Here is a 26,468-nt window from a genome sequence, read left to right on the forward strand (position 1 = left end):
TCATTAGTATGGAACATTCACAGATTGCAATCTTGAATCTGATGCATATAACGTTGACCAGCAGGCAAAGCTAAATATCCAGACTTAGAGCAGTTACCCTGCAGATGCATGTCCGCCTCTAACTAGACTTACCAATAAGTGTATGATACAATCTGTGGAAAGTCATATAACTAATCTATCATTCTGTCCTGTACTGGCCCTAGGAAACTTAACCTGGAAGAGCAAAATTGTTATGACCGTTGTCAGTGAGTTTCCATAAAGAAACACAAAGCCCTGCAGATTGTCTCCTGTAGATGTGTCATGAAGTCAGTGACCGTAGAACCACTGCTGCGTGAAGAAAACAGAGCTAGGGTTTCTCTTGGCTAGCCTCACGTATACATTATGAAAGGCACGACCCTCAGAACATGTTCCTTATTCCCATACACAAGACTTTCAAACTACTTGACAGTCATAGATAACAGAAGATCACGTTATTTTCACAAGGAGTATAACTAGCACTCTACAGCCGTCTTGTTTCCAAGAGGGAGAAACCTAAAGGGGTTGTCCGACATAACAGAAAACTTAAAGTCAGGCAGGAAAGTATGCACAAAAAAAAGAAAATAAAAAAAATCACTCATCCTTTGAAAGTCCACCATTCTAACGCATTGGTTCCTGTCCCTGCAAGGCCAAAAGTGATGAGGTCACGTTCTTGGTCAAGTGGCCACTATGGCCAATTACAGGCCTGTGCAAGAACAACTCATCACTAGCATGACTTTCCTGTATCTGTGCATATGTGACAATGTAGGGTTAGGCGACCCACCGATTCTGGACCACGTCTTTTGTGAAGCCAACACTAGCATCATGATCACGAAAGGGTACAAAGAGGTCTTCTCATCTGATACAACTAAGGCATTTCTTTCACCACATCTACCGTCTGGAGTGCTAAATCGATATAGACATATATGGCATATGGCACTACAGATATGCCATAAGGGCCTTACATGCGAATGCCTAATAAAGGAACAACCTGGTTAGAACTAACAGTGCCTGAAACAGGGATTTAAAGAACACCAAAAAGAGTACAAGTCATGGTCTGCACTAGTTGGATATCTCCATTACATTGGTTAAAATAGAACTCATATAGCCTCCTGGTTCCCCCACAACAGTGCCAGCCATACATTATGCCAAATAACAGTGCCAGTCACAGAGTCCCCTTAAGAGTGTCAGCCATACCGTGCCCACAATAACAATCCTAGTTACACAGTGCTCACTATAATAGTACCAGTCCCCTATAATGGGGATAGCCACACAGTGTCCTCCATAGAAGTGCCAGCCACACAGTACCCTTTAAACAGTGGCAGACATGTAGTGCACAATTCTATTACCGCTCTTTCCTTCACAGCAGGATGCTGCTTCTCACTACTCCTCTTCTATCCGCCATGGAAGAATAAGGTGAGTAGCCACTAGAAGGCGCTCACATGCATCTTCCAAGACCTGCACCGTTGTCTATGATCAGTGCAGGAACGGGAGAACAGAGCTGCTCTGCCTCAGAAGGATACAGCTGTCTGTGTCCTGACTCTTAAAGACAAGGAGGGGGGAGGGGCCGCACAGCATTTAGCGAAATTCAATAAATGACAAACAAAACACGTTGGCTTTGTATTTGGGCAGAATAAAGTGCACATACTGCACATGCATCACCCCCTCTGAGGAAGCCTGTATAAATGGCTGCATGCTCTTAAAGAGAACCTGTCATTTGGGTTTTGCACACTAAGCATATTATGCTTCTTTTATATATCACGTTACCATTGCGTCTTTCACAAGTGAGCTCAGCCCGGTTGTCCATCACTCACCACCTCTCCTGGCGCATGCACACTGCACATATGGACTTGAAGTTAGTACACCCAAGCTTTACTGTAGATGCACGGGGATCAGGAATGAAAGGCTAATGTGCAAGGTTTCAGGAGCATTTCTGCTGACATTGGACCATTTTGGAACATCAATCATACCTCGATGGGTGTGACTACAGTAAGGAGATCATTACTGTTTACATCAATGGCCTGCCCAGAGATGACTTCTCAGGGGTAATCTGCACACTGCACATAAGTTTCTTTTTACTCTACGTTTTTTTTTAGAAAGATTATAAGAAGCTGAATAAGGAAGAAATAACATTGTGCTGGTGGAAAAATCCAAGCAGCACATGCTAGTGATTCTTCATACTGCTAATGGAATACAGATTTGGTTTCTGTCTCACTTAATTCAACTTTTTGCTGACTGATTGCTATTTTTGGGGCGAGCTTGAAGCATGTGATAACACACTACAGCTGTTTTCTTATCAGTTTAGTCGTGTTTACAGGAACATTTATGCTTCAGATCTGACATGTACTACCTCCAAACTGTAATCTTGAAATGCTTGATGTTTGTGTGGGCCTCTGGTGACTGGGAGCAGTCCAACAGTAACCGGAGAGGTTGAGAGACTAAATTAGGATGAGTTGGGTAACTCTCTTAGAAACTTCTTGAATTGTTGAAGTTCAGTCTTCTGCTGAAACGAGTGAAACAACATTGGGCAGATTTGCTAATCCTGGCGTAAGCTGTCAAGACCTGCAACGGATTTACAACAGGGGATCAAGTTGGATGATAAATCTGGTGACTCTATACCAAGTATCGGTTGGCCTACTTTGAAACTGATTTTTCTACCAGAACTGTGGCACAATTTTTGTACAAAATGTTGTTTCTTATACCCTCTTTCTACTAAGCCGCGCCCTTTTGTCGAGCATGTTGGCATAAGGTGTAGAAACCCTAGATGTGCCAAATGGCACAATTTTTAGACAGATTTTTGGTGCAGACACATTAGTAAATGTCTGGAGAGTCTGATGATATCTCTGGTACATCCATATGTGCTGGCAATCTGTAAAAAAAATGGCTTTTTATAATATGAAAATTGCACACAGAGGCTCCGCTCCCTGTCTGCTATGCCAAGCCCCCAACACTGTGACAATCTCGTGGAATCATGTTTGGCACATGCGCAGCAAAAGGATGGAGACCGCCAGGCAGATGGGCAATCTCCATTGCTTTACTGCGCATGTGCAAACGTGTTCCCTTTCACTGCCTGTCTGTCACAGCTATGAGGGCTCTCCATAGGAGACAGGGAGCAGAGCCTCTGGGTGCAACGACACAGTTGTCGTTGCGCCTAGTGATTAATTTTTATATTATAAAAAGCCCTCTTTCTACAGATTGCCAGCACATAAGGAAATACCAGAGATATCACCAGCCAACCGTTTCACCTACTGGTAAATGATGACAGATGTCCTTTACGGCTTTCTATTACAAAGTCATTAGCTGATCACAGAGCAATGAATCTGTCAGATGTGCAGTAACCTGCCCCTATGCATACCACTGCTACAACAACCACAAGCTATTTAATGCTTGGTAACTGTATCCTCGTGATGATCTAATGAAACAATATGGAAACTGCTCTAAAATAAAGGAAACCTTCCAACATTCATCCCATAACGAGGCTACAAACTAGTTCATGGGACTAAACAATACCCACATTTCTGATCTCTCATCCTCATAAAAAAATCATCTAGTTATCAAGACTATGATGTTATAAGTGAAGCTGTAAACTCATGAAAATAAGTTCAGAAGGGTGAAGCTTATGTATTTTAAGAAACTGATAGGTAAAAAGGAAGCTGAATATATACTCCGGGAGGATGCGACTGACACAATCACAGGAATATATTGAATTTCTGCAAAGTTTTCCAAGACAAAAATGTGATGTTCCACCACCGATCAGCGGAAGGTTGGTGAAAGGGGGCCTTGTTGTATCTCTCATCGACGTGTGATACTTAGGGAGATAACATGCTCCAGCAAGCGTAAATACTAAAAAATGCATGGCTTCCACATGGCACAGCTTTAATCCTGCAGAATGGCTGCTATTCAGAATAGAATGATGCCGTATAAAGGGTCATAACTGATGTGTGACAGAGTAAACCCCAGTAAATCTGGAGAGCTGCCTCGTTTATTTTATTTTTTTGAGTATTGTAATCAGGACACTGGCCATGGGTCCGTTAGTCTGTATCTGTCTATCTATCTCATATCTCTCTATCAACTATAAAATTAAAGGGAGTCTGTCACCAAAATATGACATTATACACCACTTACATGGCTCTCTAGCACACCTATCCATGCTTCAAATAGTACCCAGCAGGAAAAACGCACTTTAGTCCATATGCAAATGAGGGCTCGCAAGTGCCCAGGGGTGGAGTTCGGTGTGTAGGTGCCCAGGCTGCTCTGCCTTCTTTTTACGTTACTCCTCTCCAGCCTCTTCCTTGGCCTGCCCTGCAAGTCCCTTGCGTCATCCACAGGACCGCCCGATGTCCCGCGCGTGCGCAGTGCACCGCCGGCGCGAGCATGCGCACTGTGATGCCTATTGTGGGCCTCCAGTCCTCCTGTTTGCTTCTGGTCCACCCTCTAGTCACTGGTTTCATGCCTGTGCTGGCGCATGCGCACTACATGTAGCGATACCGTGCCCACAATTGGCATCACAGTGCGCATGCCTGTGACGGCTGTGCACTGCGCACGCACGGTATATCGGCCGGTCCTGTGGATGACGTAATGGACTTGCAGGGCGGGCCAAGGAAGAGGCTGGGCAGGAGTAACGTAAAAAAAAGAAGGCAGAGCAGCCTGGGCACCTACACACCGAACGCTGCCCCTGGGCACTTGCGAGCCCTCATTTGCATATGGATTAACGTGCGTTTTTCCTGCTGGGTACCATTTGAATAATGGATAGGTGTGCTAGAGAGCCATGTAAGTGGTGTACAATGTCATATTTTGGTGACAGACTCCCTTTAAAGGGCTTATCCCATCTTGGACATAGGGGACATATCGCTAGGCTATGCCCCCAATGTCTGATAGGTGCAGGCCCCACCTCTGGGACCCGCACCTATCATTAGGATAGAGCCTGCAAAGTGACGGAGGTTGCACCGCGCTGCATTCATTTCTATGGGAGTGCCGAACATAGCCGAGTAGGAAATGAATGGGAAGCACACCACACAAGCGCAGCCACCGCTTAATTCACTTATATGGGGCTTACGGAAAAAGCAGAGCCAGCATTTGGGTACTTTTGCAGTCCCATAGAAATGAACAGAGGCTGGCCACATTGAGCCCTCACTTTGCAAGTTCCAGTCTAAAGATAGATTTGGGTCCCAGAGGTAGGACCTGCACCTATCAGATATTGGGGGCATTTCCAATGTCCAAGATTGGAACACCCCTTTAATTGAATCAGTTTACAAAAAAGCAAAGAAACCCCTTCATGGGTCAGATTTTCCTGGGCAGGTCATGCGACACAATTTACAGTTCTATCCTTGTTCCACAAGTCATAGCTATTTCTGAGACTGCAACCTGGATTGTAGAGAAACAATAGTGCGACATTTTTATACTGCCACATTAGATCAGTTTGAGGCAACATTTTATATTTCCATTTGGTGACATTTCATGTTCCAGTGGACATGCCTTTCTATTACAAATCTGTTTCTCATACAATCGGTGATTCCTTGGCATGCTTTGGTAGAGACACTCTCCACCAACCAAGGGCTGATCTAGGACAATTAGAGATGATAATGATAAAGGATGAATGATGATTCTACTAGAAGTGATTCAGATATTATATTAGGACACAGTTTAAAAAGTTTTTTCCTAATACATATTTAAAGGGATTTCAAAATTTGGCTTCATTATAATAACAGTAATTTGCTATTTCTTGCAGATGCATTCTACATCATGTAGGGATCTGCTTGTGTGAATACGGCAAGTGGTCACAGACTTCATGGTTTATTTAGCATCCAGAAGAATACAGGGCAATCAGGCTGTGCAATAACTTGGGTGAAGACACTGCTCCAGAAATAACACACAACCATTAAATCAAAGACCTTGCCCATCTGGGCACTTACTAAACCGTATATCTACCTCAGCTAGGTACAAGTAACAAGGAGATCCGGCTTTCAGAGGAGAGAAGTCTACCAGCTTCAAGGCTCTGACCCAGACTTACAGTCTGAGGCCTTTATTATTTATTTCACTGTAACAATCCCAGTGTCTACACCTGGAAACACCTCAGGCTAGGGGGAATAGCTGTACTGGAAAAAGGTGGAATGGCAGGTCTTCTCTACCAACTCTACCCACCTTTCAAAAAAAATACAGCTGATAAATAAAGTCTGAATAAACCAGTTCCAGCAAACCATGCTTACTGAAACCATACAGCCTTCTGGATTCCTTTTATCGCACCCATCTGAGCAATCTGGGCGAGTTATAAACCCCCTCCGGTACTTTATCAAAGACATTATTACAGTAATAATATTTTAATAAGTAGCAAAACTGCAGAAACAAATGCACTTCATGACTGGGGCGGAGAACTTAACTACTGAGCTGATGGTGGGAAATAACAAGGATAACTTAGTGATAGAATTTGTACGGCTGTCTATTGCCCATTAAATCTGACACGAAAATATTCCGGAATCACGGCAAACTAGAGGATTAGAAGTGTAATACTCAACTACATGTTATGAACACAAACTGAATACCTGAAGGCTCCATGCAGAATTCCTTCACGCTGACATCACTCGGAGGAAAATCACATTACTTTCTGTCAGCTATTGACTTAAAATAAAACATTTCGGGTGAAGCAGAGCTGTCCTGCCGGATGCTGCTCTTCGTTTGGTGCAGCCGGGCTTTCCATAACACATCCTATGTTATACATAATGTAATTATCCTGTCATAACACAGGAAGGCTGACGGTTATATTGTATTAGGTATACTGAGGCCTGCTAATTCATGTGCCGCACCGTCAATGACTGCCACTTCTGTGGACACAACCACTTCATGCATGTTGATGTGGAGAGTGCAGGTGGTTTAGAAGACTGTGTATTACACAATAGGCAGATATATATATATATATATATATTTTGTTTTGTAAAATATAGTGAGTGCCTTGGATTTCACCATTTCAACTACATGTATTTCACACATTTCCTAGATGCTCCCACCCAGAATATAGTTCGGATTGACCATCAATCATGGAAATACACTCTGCACTACCTGGAAACTTTATATGCCTAAAATGGTTCTACATGTCCGGTGTGTCATGAAAGTGGACGTGGTTAAAAAAAACATACCATTAGTGTTGCGCCAAGTGGGCTTCGGATTATAGATCTGAAGTGGCTTCGATCAAAACTTCGAGTGAATGCTCTATGGAGAGTCGTCTCTGCACAGCATTAAAATGTATGGGCTCTGGTGAGGCGAAGTGAGTTAATAACTTTGAGATTTGATTTTTAAACTGTAAAACCATTTTAAAACATGGATTCGAAGTTGGCTTTGCTACTGAGATACCAGTTGGTACCGAAGCCAACTTCGGATCCATGTTTCAAAATGGTTTAAAAGTTTGAAAATAGATGGTCGAAGTTATTTACCGAAGTCTTGCAAGACTTCGGTGATAACTCACTTTGCCTCGCCAGAGCCCATGTACGGGTCTTCGTACAGCATTAAAATAAAGTTCTTGGATCCAAAGCTTGATTCGCTCAACACTGCATACCATGCATCAATGTAGAAGAATACAAAACTGCCCCTCCAGGAGATTACCCCGATCAGTCTATCAATCTATCTATCCTTATTTATATGAAATAAATTAAAGGGGTTTTCTGAGTGTTTAATACTGATGCCCCATCATCAGCATAGGTTACCAGCATGTGATTGCCGGGTGTCGGACCCTCACCAATCTTGCCGATCAGCTGTCAGTACCTCAGCCATCACATTAAACATTTACAGGGTCTAGTCTAAATAGCATAGAAAACCTAGGAATAATTAATAACCTATAATCAATATTTTAATACAGATAATAAAATCTATCAAAATGTATTTAAACAGAAAACATAATAATAAAAATTACACTTACAGTAAGGCTACATGCACACGAACGTTTGTTTCCGTGTCCGTTCCATTTTTTTTGCGGATAGGATGCGGACCCATTAATTTCAATGGGTCCGCCAAAAATGCGGACAGCACATTGTGTGATGTCCGCATCAATATTTCCGTTCTGTAGCTCCACAAAAAAAATTGAACATGTCCTATTCTTGCTCGTTTTAGGCATTGTTACAATGGATCCGCAAAAAAAAAAAACGGATGGCATAGGGTCGTGTGCATGTAGCCTAAGAATGAAAAAAAGAAGAAGAAAGACCAGGATGTCAATGTCCCTCTATACCACTGCAGATTGGAAACACAACAGGTGGAAATACCAGACTCCACTAATCCAATGATCCACTAACACCCCTATAGCATATAAAATTAATCGATATATAACCACAGCTCTGTCCTTTGGATAGGGTTTGTGCTTGGTATTTAAAATTGCTGTGATGTGGGTAGGTAGACCTAGCTCATACCTGATGTCCAATGGATTAGGATACACTGAAATGTTGCTGTCAGTGAGCAGCATTTTGCAGAACTTCACAAATATATCAGAAAACAGCGTATATGTGACAATGTGTGAATATACCTGTACCCACGTATCAAAGCTACAATGTGCCCCTGCAGGCTGAGACATAAAGTGTAACTTACTGGCTAATTGAGTTCAGCCCTTTTTCGTGTCCTACACTGATGACAGAGATTAAAGGGGTTCTCCTGGCATTATGAAAAATACCAGCATTCAGCAGACCTGTGGAAGCGAGATGGTTTTATTACTACATATCTGTCCCGCTCTCCAGCCTGGCTCCTGACTGAATGTGTACGCTTCTTTTTCTGTTCATACAGGAAAAGAAGCTCACACATCTGGTCAGGAGCCAAGCTAAAGAGCTGGGAGCCTGTGTGAGGGCAGCGGAGACTGCAGCATCAGCGGAGGAAGGGATGGGTAAGTATTAACAAAACCATCTTTCTATCACAGGTCTGCTGAATGCTGATATTTTTCATAATGGCTGGAGAACCCCTTTTACAGAGTTGTCTCCATGACTGGACAGAATTCCTCATGAGCACTCTGCCCGATCATTATTGGGGAGTCAAGGAATTGGCGCGGGTGCAGTGCGTCTCTTGGGTAGGATGGGTTGTAGGGAAACATGGCAATATGCACAGTAATATAGTACCAATGATAATAATATGAACACAAGGGCTTGTGCGTGCTAGTTAAATGAGAAGAAGACATATATACTTGGCAATACCAATTAGCGGTATGAAACAGTAATTACTATAGAAACAGTTGAAGACATATGTCACTCAGACTTACCTCTGCTGCATTTGTTGACACATGGCCAACAGACACAATCACTTTGCCTTTGAAACTCTGAAGGGTGGCACTGGCAGGACCTGGCACCAGTTCTCTATCTGCAGTGAATGCTGAGCCATAGGGCATATTGATACTACCTGGTATATGTCCTCGATTAAAGCTGTGACAAGAATGTTAAGGCCTTTGGAGAAAGATGATTCCTGGGAATACAGGTCTTAAACGCAATTACAGTATGAGTTACAACAATAATTAAATCAGTGACAGGTCTTCAAGATGTTTATACCTAAAGAGAACACTTAGATGGAGGTGCTTAAGGTGGCCATACACATTAAATAAAATGGCTGATGGTTAAACAGCGCTTTATGGATAAAAAATCTTTCATTCTCTTAACAATCTTTCTTTGAACAAAAGGTCTTTTGTCTGACAATCGGATGAAAATATTAAACAAGGCCAAGTTCTTTTCTAAAAATAATGGTCTATTATCAATCGGATAAACTATTGTTTGTTGTTAAATTTTATCCCACGAACATTCGTTTTAGGTGAAATCGGACGTTTTACATAATGTGTATGGCCACCTTTAGAGCTGAGTTACTCATAGTATTATGACTTGAAACTCCAGGGCCCAATGCAAAATCTAAAGAGTTAAGTAAGCAGTGGCTAAAAACGTTTAGTTGATATTTTGAATGACTTTTAATGGCTTTTGTGACATGACATCATGCTGTGACATGACATCACGCTCAAGTTTAGAACTGGTCCATCTGCACTGGTTCCAGAGGTGAGGCTTCACTGTAAACTATATATACTTATATGAGTCCACTAACCCTAATAAATTTCAGGACTCCTACAAGAAAGGGCGACTCATAATTCAGTATAACAAGTTCTTGCGTAGTACGAGAGCCAGGAAATAAAAGCAGATTCTAACATATTAAATTGCTGCCTCTCTAACACACAATCATTGTTCCATTCTCCTGTATCTATCTTTTTGCTAGTACTAGAGCTGTGGATTGACCTTAGAAGGAACCGCCGATGGGTGAAAGCCAATACATCTGCTGTTACCTTGAAAAGCAAAAGTGTTATCTCACTTGCCTCCCTATCCAAATTTCCGGATGAGGGTGAATTTATCTGCAGAAGCTAACTTGTTATAATTGCATAGTACAATTAAAGAATAGTCCCATTGACTTTCAGTAACCTGATGCTTTCTATTTCCTTTTTAGATCTCACTTCCTTAAACTTCCCCCTCCCTCTCACAGACCTCCCCTTGGCTTTCCTACTTCACCACTTGGCCATGAAAAATCTTGTATAGGCACAGAAGACATCCTTGGATTGCCACAATCCTGACATGTGCAGTGAGCGGAAGTGTATGCACCTTGGCTTCAAGTGCTCACTGAACTTTCCAGGACGGAAGTGATGCATGTCAGGATCAGGGTAGCGCAAAGAGAATTACCAGATGATGACATAAGAAATCCAAGGGGATATCTGTGAGAAGGAGGGGGAGGTTTAAAAGAGGGAGATATAAGGGATAGCAGGGGATGACTCCATGACAGCACAACGCGCCAATGACTCCAGGAACTACCAGTAGATGACGTCCGGTACATGTTAAAAAATTTTTTTTTAACATAAACACTCTACTTTTAATTCTGAACAAACCCATTTTCTGAATGATGGGAGCATAAAAAGCAGGAATATGTAAATAGTGCTATAGGTCAATTCCGATGACAGGTTCCCTATAAGATGGGCTTTCCGTTACACTGTGGAGGTTTTCTTCAGAGCCAAATTTACATTTTTTTTACTTTTTTAATTTCATGACTACTTGAGCAGCAAAGTCTACCACAATACTCCAAAAAGCAAAAAAAGAAGCCTTATGCTTTCCAAAAAAACATTCTTCTGGCAAACGCCAGTGAAATAACCTCCTGTGCACAAGCCAAACCTTGTGCAACCAAGAAATGTGAACACAGTCTGATCAAAAAGACTTCTGTTTATATGTGATGCTCATCACAATGAGTCCGTTTAATTTCAATTAATGGACATGTAGCAACCATTAAGCGTTTTTTTTCTTGTCTTGCACTTAAAATGTCCAGCAGGTCGTAACTCTGCAAGGCATAAAGATAAAAAGGCATCAAGATAAAGACATAAAGTAAAAACCCCATGTCTCGCTGAAAAAAGAGGCATACGTTATATTACTAACCACACAAAAAATAATTATTGCTTACAATCCTGCACATACCGTACTAAAAAAAAAGAAAATGTGCTCGGTCATGAAAGGGGGAAAATGACTCAATCTAAGAACTGTTTAGCATTATAATGGTGAAAAACATTAACATAACCTAACCAGTACTTTAGGATATAATATACCTGAATACATAAAATTGTCACACATTATCGAAAGATTAACCTTGACACATGGTTTTCCGTTAAGACCTTCATATCCCAGCAGTTCGAATAATTCACTGTATACCATTAATAAACACTGGTATAACTGATGTACTTTTCATTTTAATTTGCTATTATTATGCATCATTTTATGTGTGCTGAAGTCAGCAAAAGTTACAATGTTGCCTGGAGGAACGCTTGGTTCTAGCATTTGCCAAGTGCTCCTCTTGCCTACAGCTGAGCATACTGCTAGTGACTTACACATATGTAACCCTTGGGCCAGATTACTTTCTGTGTGTTATAGTCTCTTTAGGAAACTGATAAATGGGTTCTGCCTTTGACAAGTCTGGGCTGGCAAGAGCAATTTGCAAGATGTACTGTGAGTGCGCGTCTTCAATTTTACACAAAATTACATAGGTGTCCTATAAAATGTCTCTAATGCAGCTGGCAAGCTGGGGCCTGAATTTCCGAGAAGAGATGGGGATAAATCTTGCAACTGCAATACACATCTAGTAGCTCTTATCCCTAGGTGATAGAAATACAGATTGTGTGTACTTTTAATTTTGTTAATATAATACTTGACCTGATAGCTTGAAAGCCCAGGAGACATCACCACCCCAGTGACGGCAAAAACATGCTCCCCATCATTAAATATGATATATACAATACATTGTATTGTGTGTTTTCTGAAGGAAATATGATGTAAGTGGTGGCTTTTTTTTTAGTATAAGCTTGTTCCAGTAGTCAAGGCCAAATTTGTAAGCGGTAACATAACATTTATTAATATATAATGTTAAAAGGTCCAAAAATATTTATAAAACAAGGCAAGGACACACCAAAAAATAATCTTAAATCAATGCGACCTCTGATTGCCTTCAAAACAGTGCAAAATCCAATAGGCAAAGAACAGGAGGAAGGATAGAATGGAGAGACAGGGGTACTGGGACGCTGCCCCTATGTATCCCTAGAGACTCTCACTAGTACTGTCCCTTAATTAGGCAACAGTGACTGCCCAGTTTCGTCAAGAAAAAAGTAAACAGAAAGGGAACAATATAGTAATCCACAAAGTGACTCAATGGTCCCAGGTGCAGTAGAGGTAGAGGACGTGGTTGGCAACCTAACAGATACCGAGGCAGAGGTAGAACTGATAGGGGTGACAAAGGTGTTTTTTTTAGGAATGGGCACAGAATATCCCCCGAGGAGCAGAAAGAATCAGTAGCTCCATTGAGGCACACTGAGGACTTACAGCTCTGACAGCGTACTGAGATGGAACTTTTACTTAAGGGGCTGTCCTTCGTCCCAGTGTGTAAATACAACCCATTCAACTGGGTGAAGGACATCAACCACTTTATCAGAAAACTAAAATAAAGGAAATTCTTCCTCACTCATGATCGTGACCAATGCCGGAGATTGGGCATATATAAGGAAGAATTGGTTGATGTGCGCCTTCTGGCAGATTTGTGGGAGGAAGGGCAAAGGCCGATTGGTACTGGTCCTTTCACGCACTTAAAACCTCCCTTTAGGAAGAATCCACCTGTCAGTGAATACTCACCCCTGGACGCCTTCCTTATGACTGTAACTGATAAACTAAGGACACTACATGTATATGAGCAGGGATCGAATAACCTCACTCCGGGTTAATATGAGGCTTTAGAATTGTTACAGAATGACAAAGAGACCATTATCAAACCCTCAGACAAAGGAGGAAATGTAGTAATTCTAGGAAGGGAAACATACAGGGGTATCTTAAATGATAAATCATGTTATGCAAAACTTCGTTTGAACCCGACTGATGCCCTCAAAATCAAATTGGCAGAGATACTGGGTGAGGCTAAAAGGCAAGGCTTGGTTAATTTGACCGAATATACCTACCTGTTACCCGACAACCCACATTACATCTGTGTTTTATGCTCTGCCTAAAACACATAAAGGGGTGAACCCCTTTAAAGGCAGACCTATAGTGTCTGGGGTCAGAAGCCTCACGGAGATCAGCAAATACATTGATGTGATTGTGCGCCCTTTCATGTTGAGTTTACCTTCGTACGTAAGGGACTCAATGGATGTGCTCAGACGTCTTAATGGTATGTGATAGTGGCACACTCCTTGCCAGCCTAGACGTGGAAGCCCTCTACAGCTCCATCCCACATGAAAGAGGATGGGAGGCTGTGAGGGCATTTCTGGCAGAAAGGGGGGCACATCTGAGATCACACAATGAGTTTGTCATCAAGTTGCTGACCTTCATCCTGAAGAACAACATATTCCTGTTTGATAGGCAGGTCTTCCGCCAGCTCAGGGGAGTTGCGATGGGCAATCTGTGTGCACCGACATTCGCAAATCTCTACCTGGGCTGGTGGGAGAGAGAGGTTGTCTTTGGTGAGAGCATGAGTCGATGGACCTCGTCCATTACGCTGTGGCTGAGGTTCATCGACGACGTGTTTATACTGTGGGAGAACACCACTTCTGCCTTTGAGTATTTTGTGTCCGACCTCAACCAGAACGAATTAGGCCTGTACTTTACTAGTGAGATCCATGACACCAAACTGAAATTCCTTAACCTCTCTATCAAGATTGGCCCAGACAGAACAATTACAACCAATATGTATAGGAAGCCTTGGCCACCAATATACTACTCAAATGGGAAAGTAGTCATCCACTCCCATTGAAGGCATCCCTAAAAGACAATATGTGCGGGCGAGGCAAAATTGTTCAGAATGGGCTGACTTTAAGATGGCTGCAAATGACTTGAGGACCAGATTTAGTCGGAGGGACTATCCAGCAGAACCACTTAGAAAGGCATATCACCATGCGGCCACATATAACACAGATGTGGCGCGGTGAAAAGAAACCACAAATCCGACGTCTGACGGGCAAGTGGTGTCACCGCTGAACGTCAGCAAGGCGAGCCATGGATGTGTAAGATCTAAAATGGCCAGAGATTGTCCTGGCCTGCCGCAAGACATCCTGGACCCCAGGGTATTTGGCAACGAATCGCTGCTCGACTAAGTTCAGGACGTGTGCCATGCACGGCACGTGTGTCATTTTGCCCTGTTTCAGCACGCTCAGCAGATTGGCACCGTTGTTGCACACCACTTTACCGACTGTCAAATTGAGTGGAGTTAGCTGCTGAAAGGAGTGCAGGACCGGTGTGGCTTTTGTCCTCCGGGCACAACAGCCGCAGAACAGCACGGCAACGTCTTACCTGGCATGTTGAATAGGTTCTGAGAAGCTTGGGGCGTGCAGCGGAAAGGCGATAGCAGTGGAAAAGGAGAAGTCAGCAGAGGAGGAAACGGAGGATAGAGTAAGAGGAGGAGAAGAGGCAGGCCTGCATGCAATCCGTGGCGGTAACACCAAATCCACACGGGTGCCACGGGTTACATGCTTGAAGGCTGTTAGAAGGTTCACCCAGTGGGCAGTAAAAGTTATTTACCTTCCCTGCCCTTGTTTGCTAGACCACGTGTCTGTGGTCAGATGCATCTTGGCACCGACACTGTGTGCCAGAGATATATTCAATTGCCGCTGAACATGGCAGTATAGTGCAGTGATGCCCTACTGTGAGAAATATTTTCTTCCAGGTACCTTCCATTGTGGTGTGCCAATGGCCACAAATTTTCTAAAGGCCTCAGAGTCCACCAATTTATATGGCAGTAGTTGGCGGGCTAGCAGTTCCGACAAGCAAGCGGTCAGCCGCTGGGCAACGGAAGCCACGGAAGCCTGCCTTGTGCCAGATGAACGCGATGATGGCACGGTGGAAGGTGGAGTGGAGGACAAATGGGAGGAGAGAGAACAAAAAGAGGCAGGACGTGGAGCGCCGGGAGTGTGTCTTTGTGGGTTCTTATGCGTTGAAAGCAAATGCTGCAGATGGCAACACTATTGTCAGCAGCTGACACGTTAAAAAAAAAAGGCCATGCTGCGGAGCCATGTGCCGGCGTCCTGGGGGCGCAAGATGTGACCGTGCATGTTGGTTGGGTCACTCCAGATACATTTGCAGTCTGCTTTTTGCCTCCTGTGCACTGCGAGTTCTGCCTGCTTCTCCTCCCTATCTGCTGCTCCATCTCTTACTCTGAACTCCTCTCCTCTTCCACGTGATATCCATCGACATGTTATCATCGTCACCTTCACCACCACTGAAATTAGAGATCTCGGAGGACGCAACAACAGCGGGGACCACCCTCCTTGGGCTGATCTGGGTACTGTCGTCAGACCGCTGGGTGGCGGCCGTTGCTACCTCCTCTTCCTCATCCATCGCCAAGAATGGCTGCGCATCGGTAAGGTCTGGGAATGGATGGGAAAATAATTCCTCTGACTCGAGTGGAGGGGCTATGGTGGTGGTGGTGTCTTTGGGGGTGCACACAGCAGAGAGTGAGGAGGGTGCAGATACAGAGGATGAGGAGGGTATAGAAGCGGAAGACTGACTGATAATCGCACGCACCTTCTCCAACTTACCACTTAGGCTCTGGCTTGTTGCACCTACCCGACCCCTACCACCCCTGCGGAACGGCCTGCCTCTTCCTCTGCCTGTCATTTTCAAAATGATCACAAAATGACCCTGTGCCAAAGTCCCTAGAGAAGAGCAGTATTTGTGGAATCTGATATATGGCAGGCCTCAATCAGTTGTTAGTTGAAGCTGGTATATTACCCTCAAGCAGTAATTTTGTAGACGCAGGTATATGGAAACCTCTATCACTATTTTGTGGAAGCTGATATATGGTAGGCCTCAATCAGTTGTTAGTTGAAGCAGGTATATCAAAACCCGCGATCTGTATTTTATGGACGCAGGTATATGGAAAACCTCTATCACTATTTTGTGGAAGCTGATATATGGCAGGCCTCAATCAGTTGTTAGTTGAAGCTGGTGGTATGTCACCCTCAAGCAGTAATTTTGTGGACGCAGGTATATGAAAAACCTCTATCACTATTTTGTGGAAGCTGATAAATGGAAGGCCTCAATCAGTTGTTAGTTGAAGCTGGTATATCACCCTCAAGCAGTAATTTTGTGGATGCAGGTATAAGAAAAACCTCAATCACTATTTTGTGGAAGCTGATAGAATGCAGCCCTCAATCAGTATTTTCTGGAAGCATACAAATGCACCATAATATACTTTCTATGTTAGAAAGTATATTATAAGTATATCACACCCCTCTGTGTATCACACCTATCGATAGCACAACGTTACCAGTCCTTAAAAGGACTTTTGTGGCCCTATTAGCTAGCGTTCGGTGTCCCTAAGTTCTTAACTTAAAGGTTGTCTGGACGGCACTCCGTAACTAAGTTCCGGTGCTCAGCGGTAACATCAATCAGTGTATAATATAAAGGACTGCGGCACTAGAATTAAGTAAATAGTTGTTTTTATTTTTAATTATCCATCCAGAAAATTAGGCTAAGGCCAACGTTTCAGTCTCATCCCGAGACCTTGTTCACGGCCATTTCATTCAGGCGCTGGTTTTTAAGCACAGGATCTTCAACAATTCTAGCTACTCGTTTGAACTGGGAACGTAAAAGTGAATGTTTAGTATTTTTTGGATGGCAACTGGAATAATGGAGTAATGTGTTAGAATCTGTGGATTTTCTATATAAATCCGTTGTCAGGTTGCCCTTCTGTGTTTTAATGACTACCGTGTCCAGGAAACTGATAGATTGTAAATCAAAGTGCGAAGTAAAGGTCAAATCTGGGTCCTGTCTATTGATATGGTCAAAAAAAATCGGAGAATGATGCGGTGTCCCCTTGCCAGATACAGAAGATGTCATCTATATATCGATACCAAATATTGGCATGTGTTTGAAAAAGTGGATAGGGATAAACAAAATCCTCTTCGAACTTCGCCATGAAGGTATTCGCATACGGCGGCGCTTCATTTGCCCCCATAGCGGTACCCCGTTTCTGAATATAGTCGGCGTCCCCAAACATAAAGTAGTTGTTTTGTAATATATACTTTAGTAACGTCACACAAAAACATTGTGCTTCCGGAGAGTAATTGGACAAGGCTAGAAGTGATGAAACCGCCTGGATTTGATACAATCCTATATATAATTATACTGATATATGTACTACAATTATTGTATTATTTCAGGCCTTGAACAAGATCTCGGGAAGAGACCGAAATGTTGGCCTTAGCCTAATTTTCTGGATGGATAAATAAAATTAAAAACAACTATTTACTTATGTGAGTGCCGCGGTCCTATATATTATACCCTAACAGCCTGTCCCTGCTCCAAAATGCAACCTCTACCTACACTGGCAAAACACATAATGTAAAATGGCTGCCAGATCGGGTTCTGTTATAGGGTTGGGGGGGTGTCCATGTGCTAAAACATCTCAATTGGCTGTAATGTCCCACCTGATGGATGTTTCATGGGTCAAAGTTTGTCGCAATGCAAAAGAATATGGTGTGCGCTGAGAGCGCCATATGTTCGCATGTTCGGCGAATAGCGAACGAGCAAAGTTCGCCACGAAACGACCGCTGGGCGAACCGCAAGGCCATCTCTACTGTTTTATACAGCCATTAACAGGGTTTATTACAAGGAAATATTTCTACGTCTTATTTGCCCTTGTGCGGTGCAGTTATATGTTCTAAAACATTTTTGGGCTTGTATTAGTGGGGAAAAAGTGCTTATTAGCTGTTGTGTGGTGAAGTGTAAAAATTACAGCTCTTTTTGTCGTGTATTTGTGGCAAAAGAAAAATATATTTGCCATTCAGCGGTGCAGTTATCTGTTCTAAAGCTTTTTGTGGAGTGTATAAGTAGAAAAAAATAAGGGCATATTTGCTGTTCAGCAGTGCAGTTATATGTTCTAAAATCTTTTTTGTCGTGTATTAGTGGCAAAAGAAAAATATATTTACCGTTCAGCTGTGCAGTTATATGTTCTAAAGCCCTTTTTGTCATGTATTAGTGGCAAAAGTAAAATATATTTGCCATTCAGCGGTGCAGTTATATGTTCTAAAGCCCTTTTTGTCATGTATTAGTGGCAAAAGTAAAATATATTTTCCGTTCAGCGGTGCAGTTATATGTTCTAAAGCCCTTTTTGCCGTATATTAGTGGCAAAAGTAAAATATATTTGATGTTCAGCGGTGCAGTTATATGTTCTAAAATCCTTTTTGTCGTGAATTAGTGGCAAAAGAAAAATATATTTACCGTTCAGCGGTGCAGTTATATGTTTTAAAGCCCTTTTTGTCATGTATTAGTTGCAAAAGTAAAATATATTTGCCGTTCAGCGGTGCAGTTATATGTTCTAAAGCCCTTTTTGTCATGTATTAGTGGCAAAAGTAAAATATATTTACCGTTCAGCGGTGCAGTTATATGTTCTAAAGCCCTTTTTGTCATGTATTAGTGGCAAAAGTAAAATATATTTGATGTTCAGCGGTGCAGTTATATGTTTTAAAGCCTTTTGTGGAGTGTATAAGTGGCACAAAAAAAGTATTTGCCGTTGTGTGGTGAAGTGAGAAAATTACAGCCCTTTTTGACGTGTATTAGTGGAAAAAAAGGGCTTATTAGCCGTTGTGTGGTGAAGTGAGAAAATTACAGACTTTTTGGGGGTGTTTTAATTTCCTTTTTATTTATTTATCCACTCTAACAGTATGTCAGACAGAGAAGTGCCAGGCCCTGCACAGGGGAGTGGCAGAGGCCTAAATGTTTCTGGCACAGGCACAGGTTGCAGCAGAGTAAGGGGGCGTGGCAGCAGTAATCACAGCAAGAGGCATGAGCCCCCGGTGTCATCAAGCAGTCGTGTCTTGACCAGCAACCCAGCAGTTCTTAAATGGTTGACTCGGTCATCTCAGTTTTGGATCCACTCCAGTTTTTGAGCAAATGCTGACCGAGTAAAGGCGGATGCTCAACAGACAGGATCCGTTTTTGGGGGGTTATTGTTCTGACGGATCAAAGGGAGGGCAAAATAATCAGTGACGTCAACACAAACTTACTGCTGACAACCTCTCCACTCTGTCGGGGGGCTCTAGTTGTATAAGCGTTTAAAAGAACAGGTTCTGTAGACATCTATGTGGAATCAGCTGACGACGGTGTAAAAGGAGTGTGCTTCTTCTTGCGCTAACATCGACCTGTAAGGCTGAGTTCATACTTGAGTTATTTGGTCAGTTTTGGCCCTGTAATTGCCCAAATAAGTGAAGTGTGCAGTGCAGTGAAGAGCGACACCTGCCATCTGGATGTCATACTGACTGACAGTATTATTTCACTACCACAGCAGACTCCCTATGCGTGTTACTGCAAGGCACAGTGTTCTACACCAATATAAAGGCTCTGCAGCCAGGAAATAGCAGTTTTTTAAATGCGATTCACCGCCAATAAATTCAAATCGAACTGATTTTTTTCCAAAAATTCGCCAAACTGGCTGAATCGAATTTTTTTTAAATGTGCTCATCTCTAGTCACAAGGTTAAGATTGCTCAACTTTATAAATTATTAGTTAAAGCACTATTTAATAACACATGCTCTCCTGGACAAAGGGCTTGGGGAGCTGATTGTCCAATTATAGAAGATGATTGGGAGAACATATTGTCTAACTTAAGACTAGTGTCCCAAAACGTTAATCACATTTTAGTTCAATTTAAAATTTTACACAGTTTATGTTACACTACTATGGCTTAATAAATGTGGTTTAAGAAATACATCCCATTGTCCACGGTGTGATTCACCTGGAGCCGACTTTATGCATATGTTTTGGCTTTGTACAGAACTAAAAGAATATTGGGGTGCAATTGATGATTTTATTACCCAAAAATTGAAAGTAGTGATTCATTTTATGGTGGAATGTTAGATATTGGGTGATCATTCCAAGGTAAACTGTCATAAATATAAAAACATTCTTTTGATAAAAGTAATGTTTGTAGCAAGACTCGATTACACGGGTCTGGATTTCATGGGATACTCCAAATGTGACTATATGGCTAAACTTGGTCAACAAGATCAAAAGATATGAAAAGGTTCTCTATAAACAAAGAAATATAGAGTAAAAATGGACTAGGATATAGGATGGTTGGAAATTTTAATTTTATTTGCCTGGGCTCCTCCTCTTTTAGAGAGACACATCACAGTGAAAGGGTGGGTAGGGAGGGTACTAGGGGGTTGGGTTAAAAGGAATAAAAGTAATAATGATTTGGATATAAATTTGTATGGAAAATGTATTGTTTCATTCTTAAATTGAAATGAAATTGAAAATATATTTTTTTTAAATACAGTAATAAAATCTGTATCATACTCTGTCAGAGGAATAAACAACAAAAAGAAAAAAACTGAAAGACCCAACTCTCCCCTTCCCAATCCCATGCACACTATTGTCACCAAACAACCACCATTGACAGATGCTGAAAGAGAAGTGTGTCCATGAAAAACCTAGAAAAGGAACCATGATGTATGTTGTTTGGATTTGGCATGTGTGGACAGAGTGTTCATAAATAAAGACCACTTTTCAAAAAAATCGCTTGGTCAGTTTTTTTTTGTCAGTTAAAGTATAAATCTAATCCATTTTAAATAAAAACAGTATTTTAGCGTAAATAAAAGAAATAAAGGGAATCTCTGGATCAAGCCTTCTGTGTAGGATACTCTTCCTAGTAGCCGCTGCCAAATGTGTAATATAGCTTTATCCTGTCTAGAAAGAGAAACTTGGTCATCGGATAATATAGTAAAGATAGACCACTGAAGAGTACTGTTAAAAATAACACTTTAGGTGTGTCGCATATGAGATTACACCGCCTCCCAAAGATTCTGAATTTAAGAGCAGCTCCATAAATAGTGGAAGATATCTGTATTGGGAGTATTACATTTAGAGCAAGAGAAAGAGGAGGTAGGGGACATCTTGTTTTTTTATATAAGGCATAATATATGCTCTATGAAATATTAACAAGGCCATATCAGTATAACTACTGATTGGCGTATATGTTTATATATTTTCAGTGTGGCCACTAAAAGCGTATTAACATCATAGACAGGAGAATCCCTAGTCCATTTCTTGACGCCCGTTTCAACTATGTCCCATGATAATACCGGTCTAAGGAAACGATAAATTTAACTGATGGATGAAATCTGAATTCTAGCCCTTTTAAGAAAGATATTCAAACAAGCACCCCTTGATTCCTTGGGAATATTACCCAAACAACGTTAGACAAAGCTATCTGCCTGAAAAAAAAAAAAATTGGTTATGAGCAAAAGCGGGGTATTTCCTGGAGGCATCTGCAAAGGACAGCATAGAATACTTAGAATCCAAAGTCGAGGATCCAGACACATCCCTGTGCTGTTAGGGTACTATATAACACTGGCGGATTACCCCCCCCCCCCCCCCGAAATCCCGGGTTGGCCTTCTAAGCGTTGAAAAAGAGTATGGGAGCTGTCCTAATTACAAAGTTTCTGAATGTTACGTCAGGCTTGAATTGTGTTACACAATATTGGATAAGCTCCTACATCTTTTGGCATATTATCTACTGAGAGATGGAATAGGGCTAATGAAGATATGTGAGGAGAAAATTGCTTTTCCATTTCAACATTGTCAAAATGAGATTCGTCCCGCATCCAGTCAAGAACATATCTTAAATCAGCGGCCAGATTATACAAAGAAATATCGGGGAAGTTTTAAACCTCCGAATGCTACTAATACGAATTCTCCCGGCACTACCCTATATGAATCTCTGCAAAGTTCTCTGAAGAAGTCTAATGTCTGACTTACATAGAAATAGAGGAAGAGTCTGAAGTGAATAAAATAATTTAGGGAAAGCCACCATTCTGATAAGGTGACAGTGACCGGAGAAAAACATTGCCAAGAATGTACTAAAGAAACAACAGAAGAGATGAGGGGACGCAGATTTATCTTATAAGGCTACATTCACACAAACGTATTTTGTTCCCGTGTAAGTTCAGTTTTTTTTGCGGATAGGATGCAGACCCATTCATTTCAAGGGGTCCGCAAAAAATGCGACAGCACACCGTGTGCTATCCGCATCCATATGTCCGTCACGTAGCCCCGCAAAAAAAATAGCGCATGTCTTATTCTTGTCCATTTTGTGGACCAGTATAGGCATTGTTACAATGGATACACAAAAAAACGGATGCCATACGGACAGCAAAACACATACGGTCGAGTGAATCTAGCCTAAAGATGAGAAGGATTAGCCGAAAGTTTAACCGCTAAATAGGTAATAGATTCAGTCACTGAAATGGGAAGGCATTATACCAATCATTCCTGGCTGTGCGAAAGCTGGACAACACTTCAGATTTATGAAAATTAACCTTAAAACACAAAAGAACACCAGTTTTCTGGAATAAAAAAACTCACAGGGGGAGATTGATCAAAACTGGTGTAAAGGAAAACTGGCTTTGTTGCCCATAGCAGCTAATCACATTCCACCCTTCATTTTTCAGAGCTCCTTTGTTGTTAGCGTCAACTAAGGGTATTTTCACACTTGCGGCAGAGTGATCAGGCAAGCTGTTCCGTCGCCAGCAATCTGCATGCAAACGGACAGCATTTGTAGACTGATCCGGATCTGGATCCGTCTTATAAATGCATTGCAAGAACGGATCGGTCTCTCCGGAGAGAGAGACGGATCTGTTGCACAGACCGGATCGATGGTTCCGGCATTGCGATATCTTTAATGCCAGATCCGGCATTCAGAATGCATGGGGATAAAACTGATCAGTTCTTTTCCGGTATAGAGCCCCTGTGACGGAACTCTATGCCGGAAAAGAAAAACTCTAGTGTGAAAGTACCCTAAGCCAGTTTTCTTTGATAAATCTCCCCCACAACTTTTAGCGAACACCAGTTTTGCCACATCTCACTCTAGCACACTTTTTAATACCCCCCCAACAATCTTAATCTCACATTTACGTTCATTCCTACTGTACATCCATTCTACCCCAAACCACTATTAAACACAAAAAACTTTTTTTTTTGCCATTACAAACTCTTTTGATTTAAAATGAATACCGGTAATAGAATTTCTTCCAGCTATTGCAATGAAAAGATGGGCTTCTTTAATTGCAAGCAAATACGCCTGCTTTAAACAGACACGGCTTTGTCTACTGTTCTTCCTTTAATGTATGTATTCCAGCAATTTAATGCTGAGCTGGTTCATGTCCATGTACCATCATGCTCTGATTAGCCATTTGGAATGACTTAAAGGGGATTTCACATGCAATAAAACACTGGATATATTTTAGAGCTTTCTAGGGAAATAATTAAAAAAAAGTGAAGTCATTACAACGCCATTCAAGAAGGCTGCGATTACATTAAATCTCCTCTAGAAGGACACTATGAAGCAGACGATTATACTACGTACATTGATGATTAATGTAGGATTAACAAAGCCAGATAATACTTAACAAGCCAGGTGCATCAGGCAGACTTTTCCCATAAGGCTTTACCTTGAAACTACAGTATACTGAGCAGAAAATCTTCTGGAACCAATACAATCACTTAGATTTTGGAATTAAGTAAACTTATTAACTAGTTGGCATGAAAGCTGGCCATGAACTTTTTTAGAAATGTCATAGCTCTGCCATGCTATGTTCCAGTGGTGATCTCCATTACCTGCAATAAGCTAGTGAGCTTCTTGCCGGCTGTTGTAATATGATACATAGCTCTGTGGTCATACTGACAGGAGGGGAAGAGAATGAGCAGAGAACGACACGAAATCAGGACAAGAAGAGTACACAGGAGTCTACTGTACCCCCCACCCCTGGCTTCTTTTTCTGTCCTCTTCCTCATCTAGGCCCATTTTTGCTGTTTTCAACCGTCCTTTGCCCAACCACAGCTGCTTTCTGCTGTCCTCTGCTTGTCTCTCTATCTGCTCTCTCCATTCCTCTATGCCTTATTCATTTACTAATGGCTTTCCTTCTCTGTTGTCCTGTGATGGGTAAAGACAGTAATGGTGGCCCCTACTTCTTCAGGCTGTCAGCATGTACAGTCCAACTATCAGCAGAAAAGGGCGGAAGTGATGGGGTGGGGTTAATCTCTTGCTCTAGTCTAGTATCTAGTCTTTAGTCCTCTGTAGACAGGGGTGCACCACCAATAAGGCCAGGTGAGACGATCATCTCAGGAAGCACCAGGTAGGGGCAAGGGGGAGGGGGGCAGCCAAAGGGCCATGGGCTGAAGGTAGTGGGTTAGGTTAAAAAATTGGTATTGGGGATGGGGGGGATGTTTCAGTTTTCGCCTCAGGCAGCAGAAAGGCTAGCTGCACCCCTGTCTGTAGATCTGGCAATGTTTTGCTGAGTTTTAAGAACATTGTTGGTAGTGAAGATGTGTGCACATGTATCATAGTGCATACATATGCATGTGTCTATATATGTATGTTAGAGCTTAAATACATAAGTGTGTGTTTGTGTACATATACTATGCAAGCGTGTCCCTGTTCTTAGCCTGACCCCCCACACTTTCAAAATCCAGATTGTAATATTTACCACATAAACTGAAACCAATTGTTTTTGTACCATGGATGTAATAAGGGTCAATAACTTATTAATATTGATAATTGTTACATTTATGGACAGTTTTTTTTTTTAATTAAGAATCATCTTTTTCTTCTTTTTTTTTTTTTTAAACTTACTGTATATTCACTTAGCCTTATACCTTTACTTGCATAACACTAGTAAGTTCAGGTATCTCTCATCTTACAGGGAATAATCACCAGAAATTAACTGTTGACCCATTTCCGACATACACCATACATGTACAGCGCAGCAGGCAAGGAGTTCCCACATCTCTATACATGTACTGAACTGTGCTAGCTGTTTCTGACAGCCATGCCCCTTCTACAGCTGTCAGCAACAGAGATAACTGTTTTAATCCCTTAGATGTGGCAGCTAATGGTGACTGCCACACCTAAGAGGGACAGAGTTTGGTCTCTGACCCCATCGGCTCCCCACAATGTGATTGCTGAGATCCGACAGATGCTATGACACCCGGAATCTTACAAAGGCTTTGGGGCCTGCCAGCTACGAAAGCCTATGAGGTCAAGCCTCAAGCTGGGTCTCATATGGTCACAATGCATTACAATACAGTATGTATTGTAATGCATTGTAGAAACGTTCAGAATTATAGAAGTTGAAGTCCCATAGTGGGCCAAAAATAAAAAATAATAAAAATAAAAAAGCATTTTATAAAAAAAAAAAGAGTTTCAAGTAAAAAAAAAGAGCTCCTTTTCCCCTATGAAGCAATTTACTACTGGCATTGCCGTGTCGTAATGACTGGCTCCATAAAAATATAACATTATCCACCCAGCCATTTCTTTTTAACTTGCCTCCCAAAAATCATAATATCAAGCGATCAAAAAGTCAAATGTACACCAAAATGGTACCAATGAAAACATCAACTCATCCCACAAAAAACGGTTTACAGAAAATGATGAAAAAAGCGTGATTTTTTTTAAAGTGCTTTTATTCTGTAAAAGTTGTAAAAAAAAAAATTGGACTTACATAATAGTTTTTCCCACACAGTGCACACCAGAATAATCAAGCCCAAAAACCAATGACAGTATTACTGCCTTTTCTTTATCCTGCTTCCCAAAAAAACTAAATAAAAAATGAACAAAAAGTCGCATGTACCCCAAAATAGAAACAATGACAATGGTGAGTCATACTGTAAAAAATTAAGCCCTCACACAGCTCAATTGAGAGAAAAATAAAAGTATGGCTCTCAGAAAATGGCTGTACTGATACCCTAGAAGCTGTTCTAAAGTAACATGGCGCCCAAAAATCAATCCATCAAAATCTGCGCTGCAAAAGCTAAAAGGTGGTTTTTCCCTTAGTAACCCTGCAGCATACCCAAACAGCAGTTTATGTCCACATTTTTTGCTTGCTATTTTCATTTTGCATCATACACTGCACACTTCTACTTCTACACAATACCTATGGTGTCAAAATGCTAACT

At 41.7% G+C, this 26,468-nt stretch overlaps 1 protein-coding gene across 1 annotated transcript in view; it reads right to left on the bottom strand.

Moving 5' to 3' along the window:
• Positions 1 to 26,468, bottom strand: part of TBCK (TBC1 domain containing kinase) — a 342,207-nt gene that overhangs the window by 19,436 nt on the left and 296,303 nt on the right. Inside the window, exon 25 of the mRNA XM_044302639.1 lies at positions 9,239 to 9,398. Within this exon, the coding sequence (XP_044158574.1) occupies positions 9,239 to 9,398 (160 nt within the window). The remainder of the gene's footprint in view (positions 1 to 9,238; positions 9,399 to 26,468) is intronic.

Source organism: Bufo gargarizans, chromosome 1, assembly GCF_014858855.1.
Source record: "Bufo gargarizans isolate SCDJY-AF-19 chromosome 1, ASM1485885v1, whole genome shotgun sequence".
Taxonomy (NCBI): domain Eukaryota; kingdom Metazoa; phylum Chordata; class Amphibia; order Anura; family Bufonidae; genus Bufo; species Bufo gargarizans.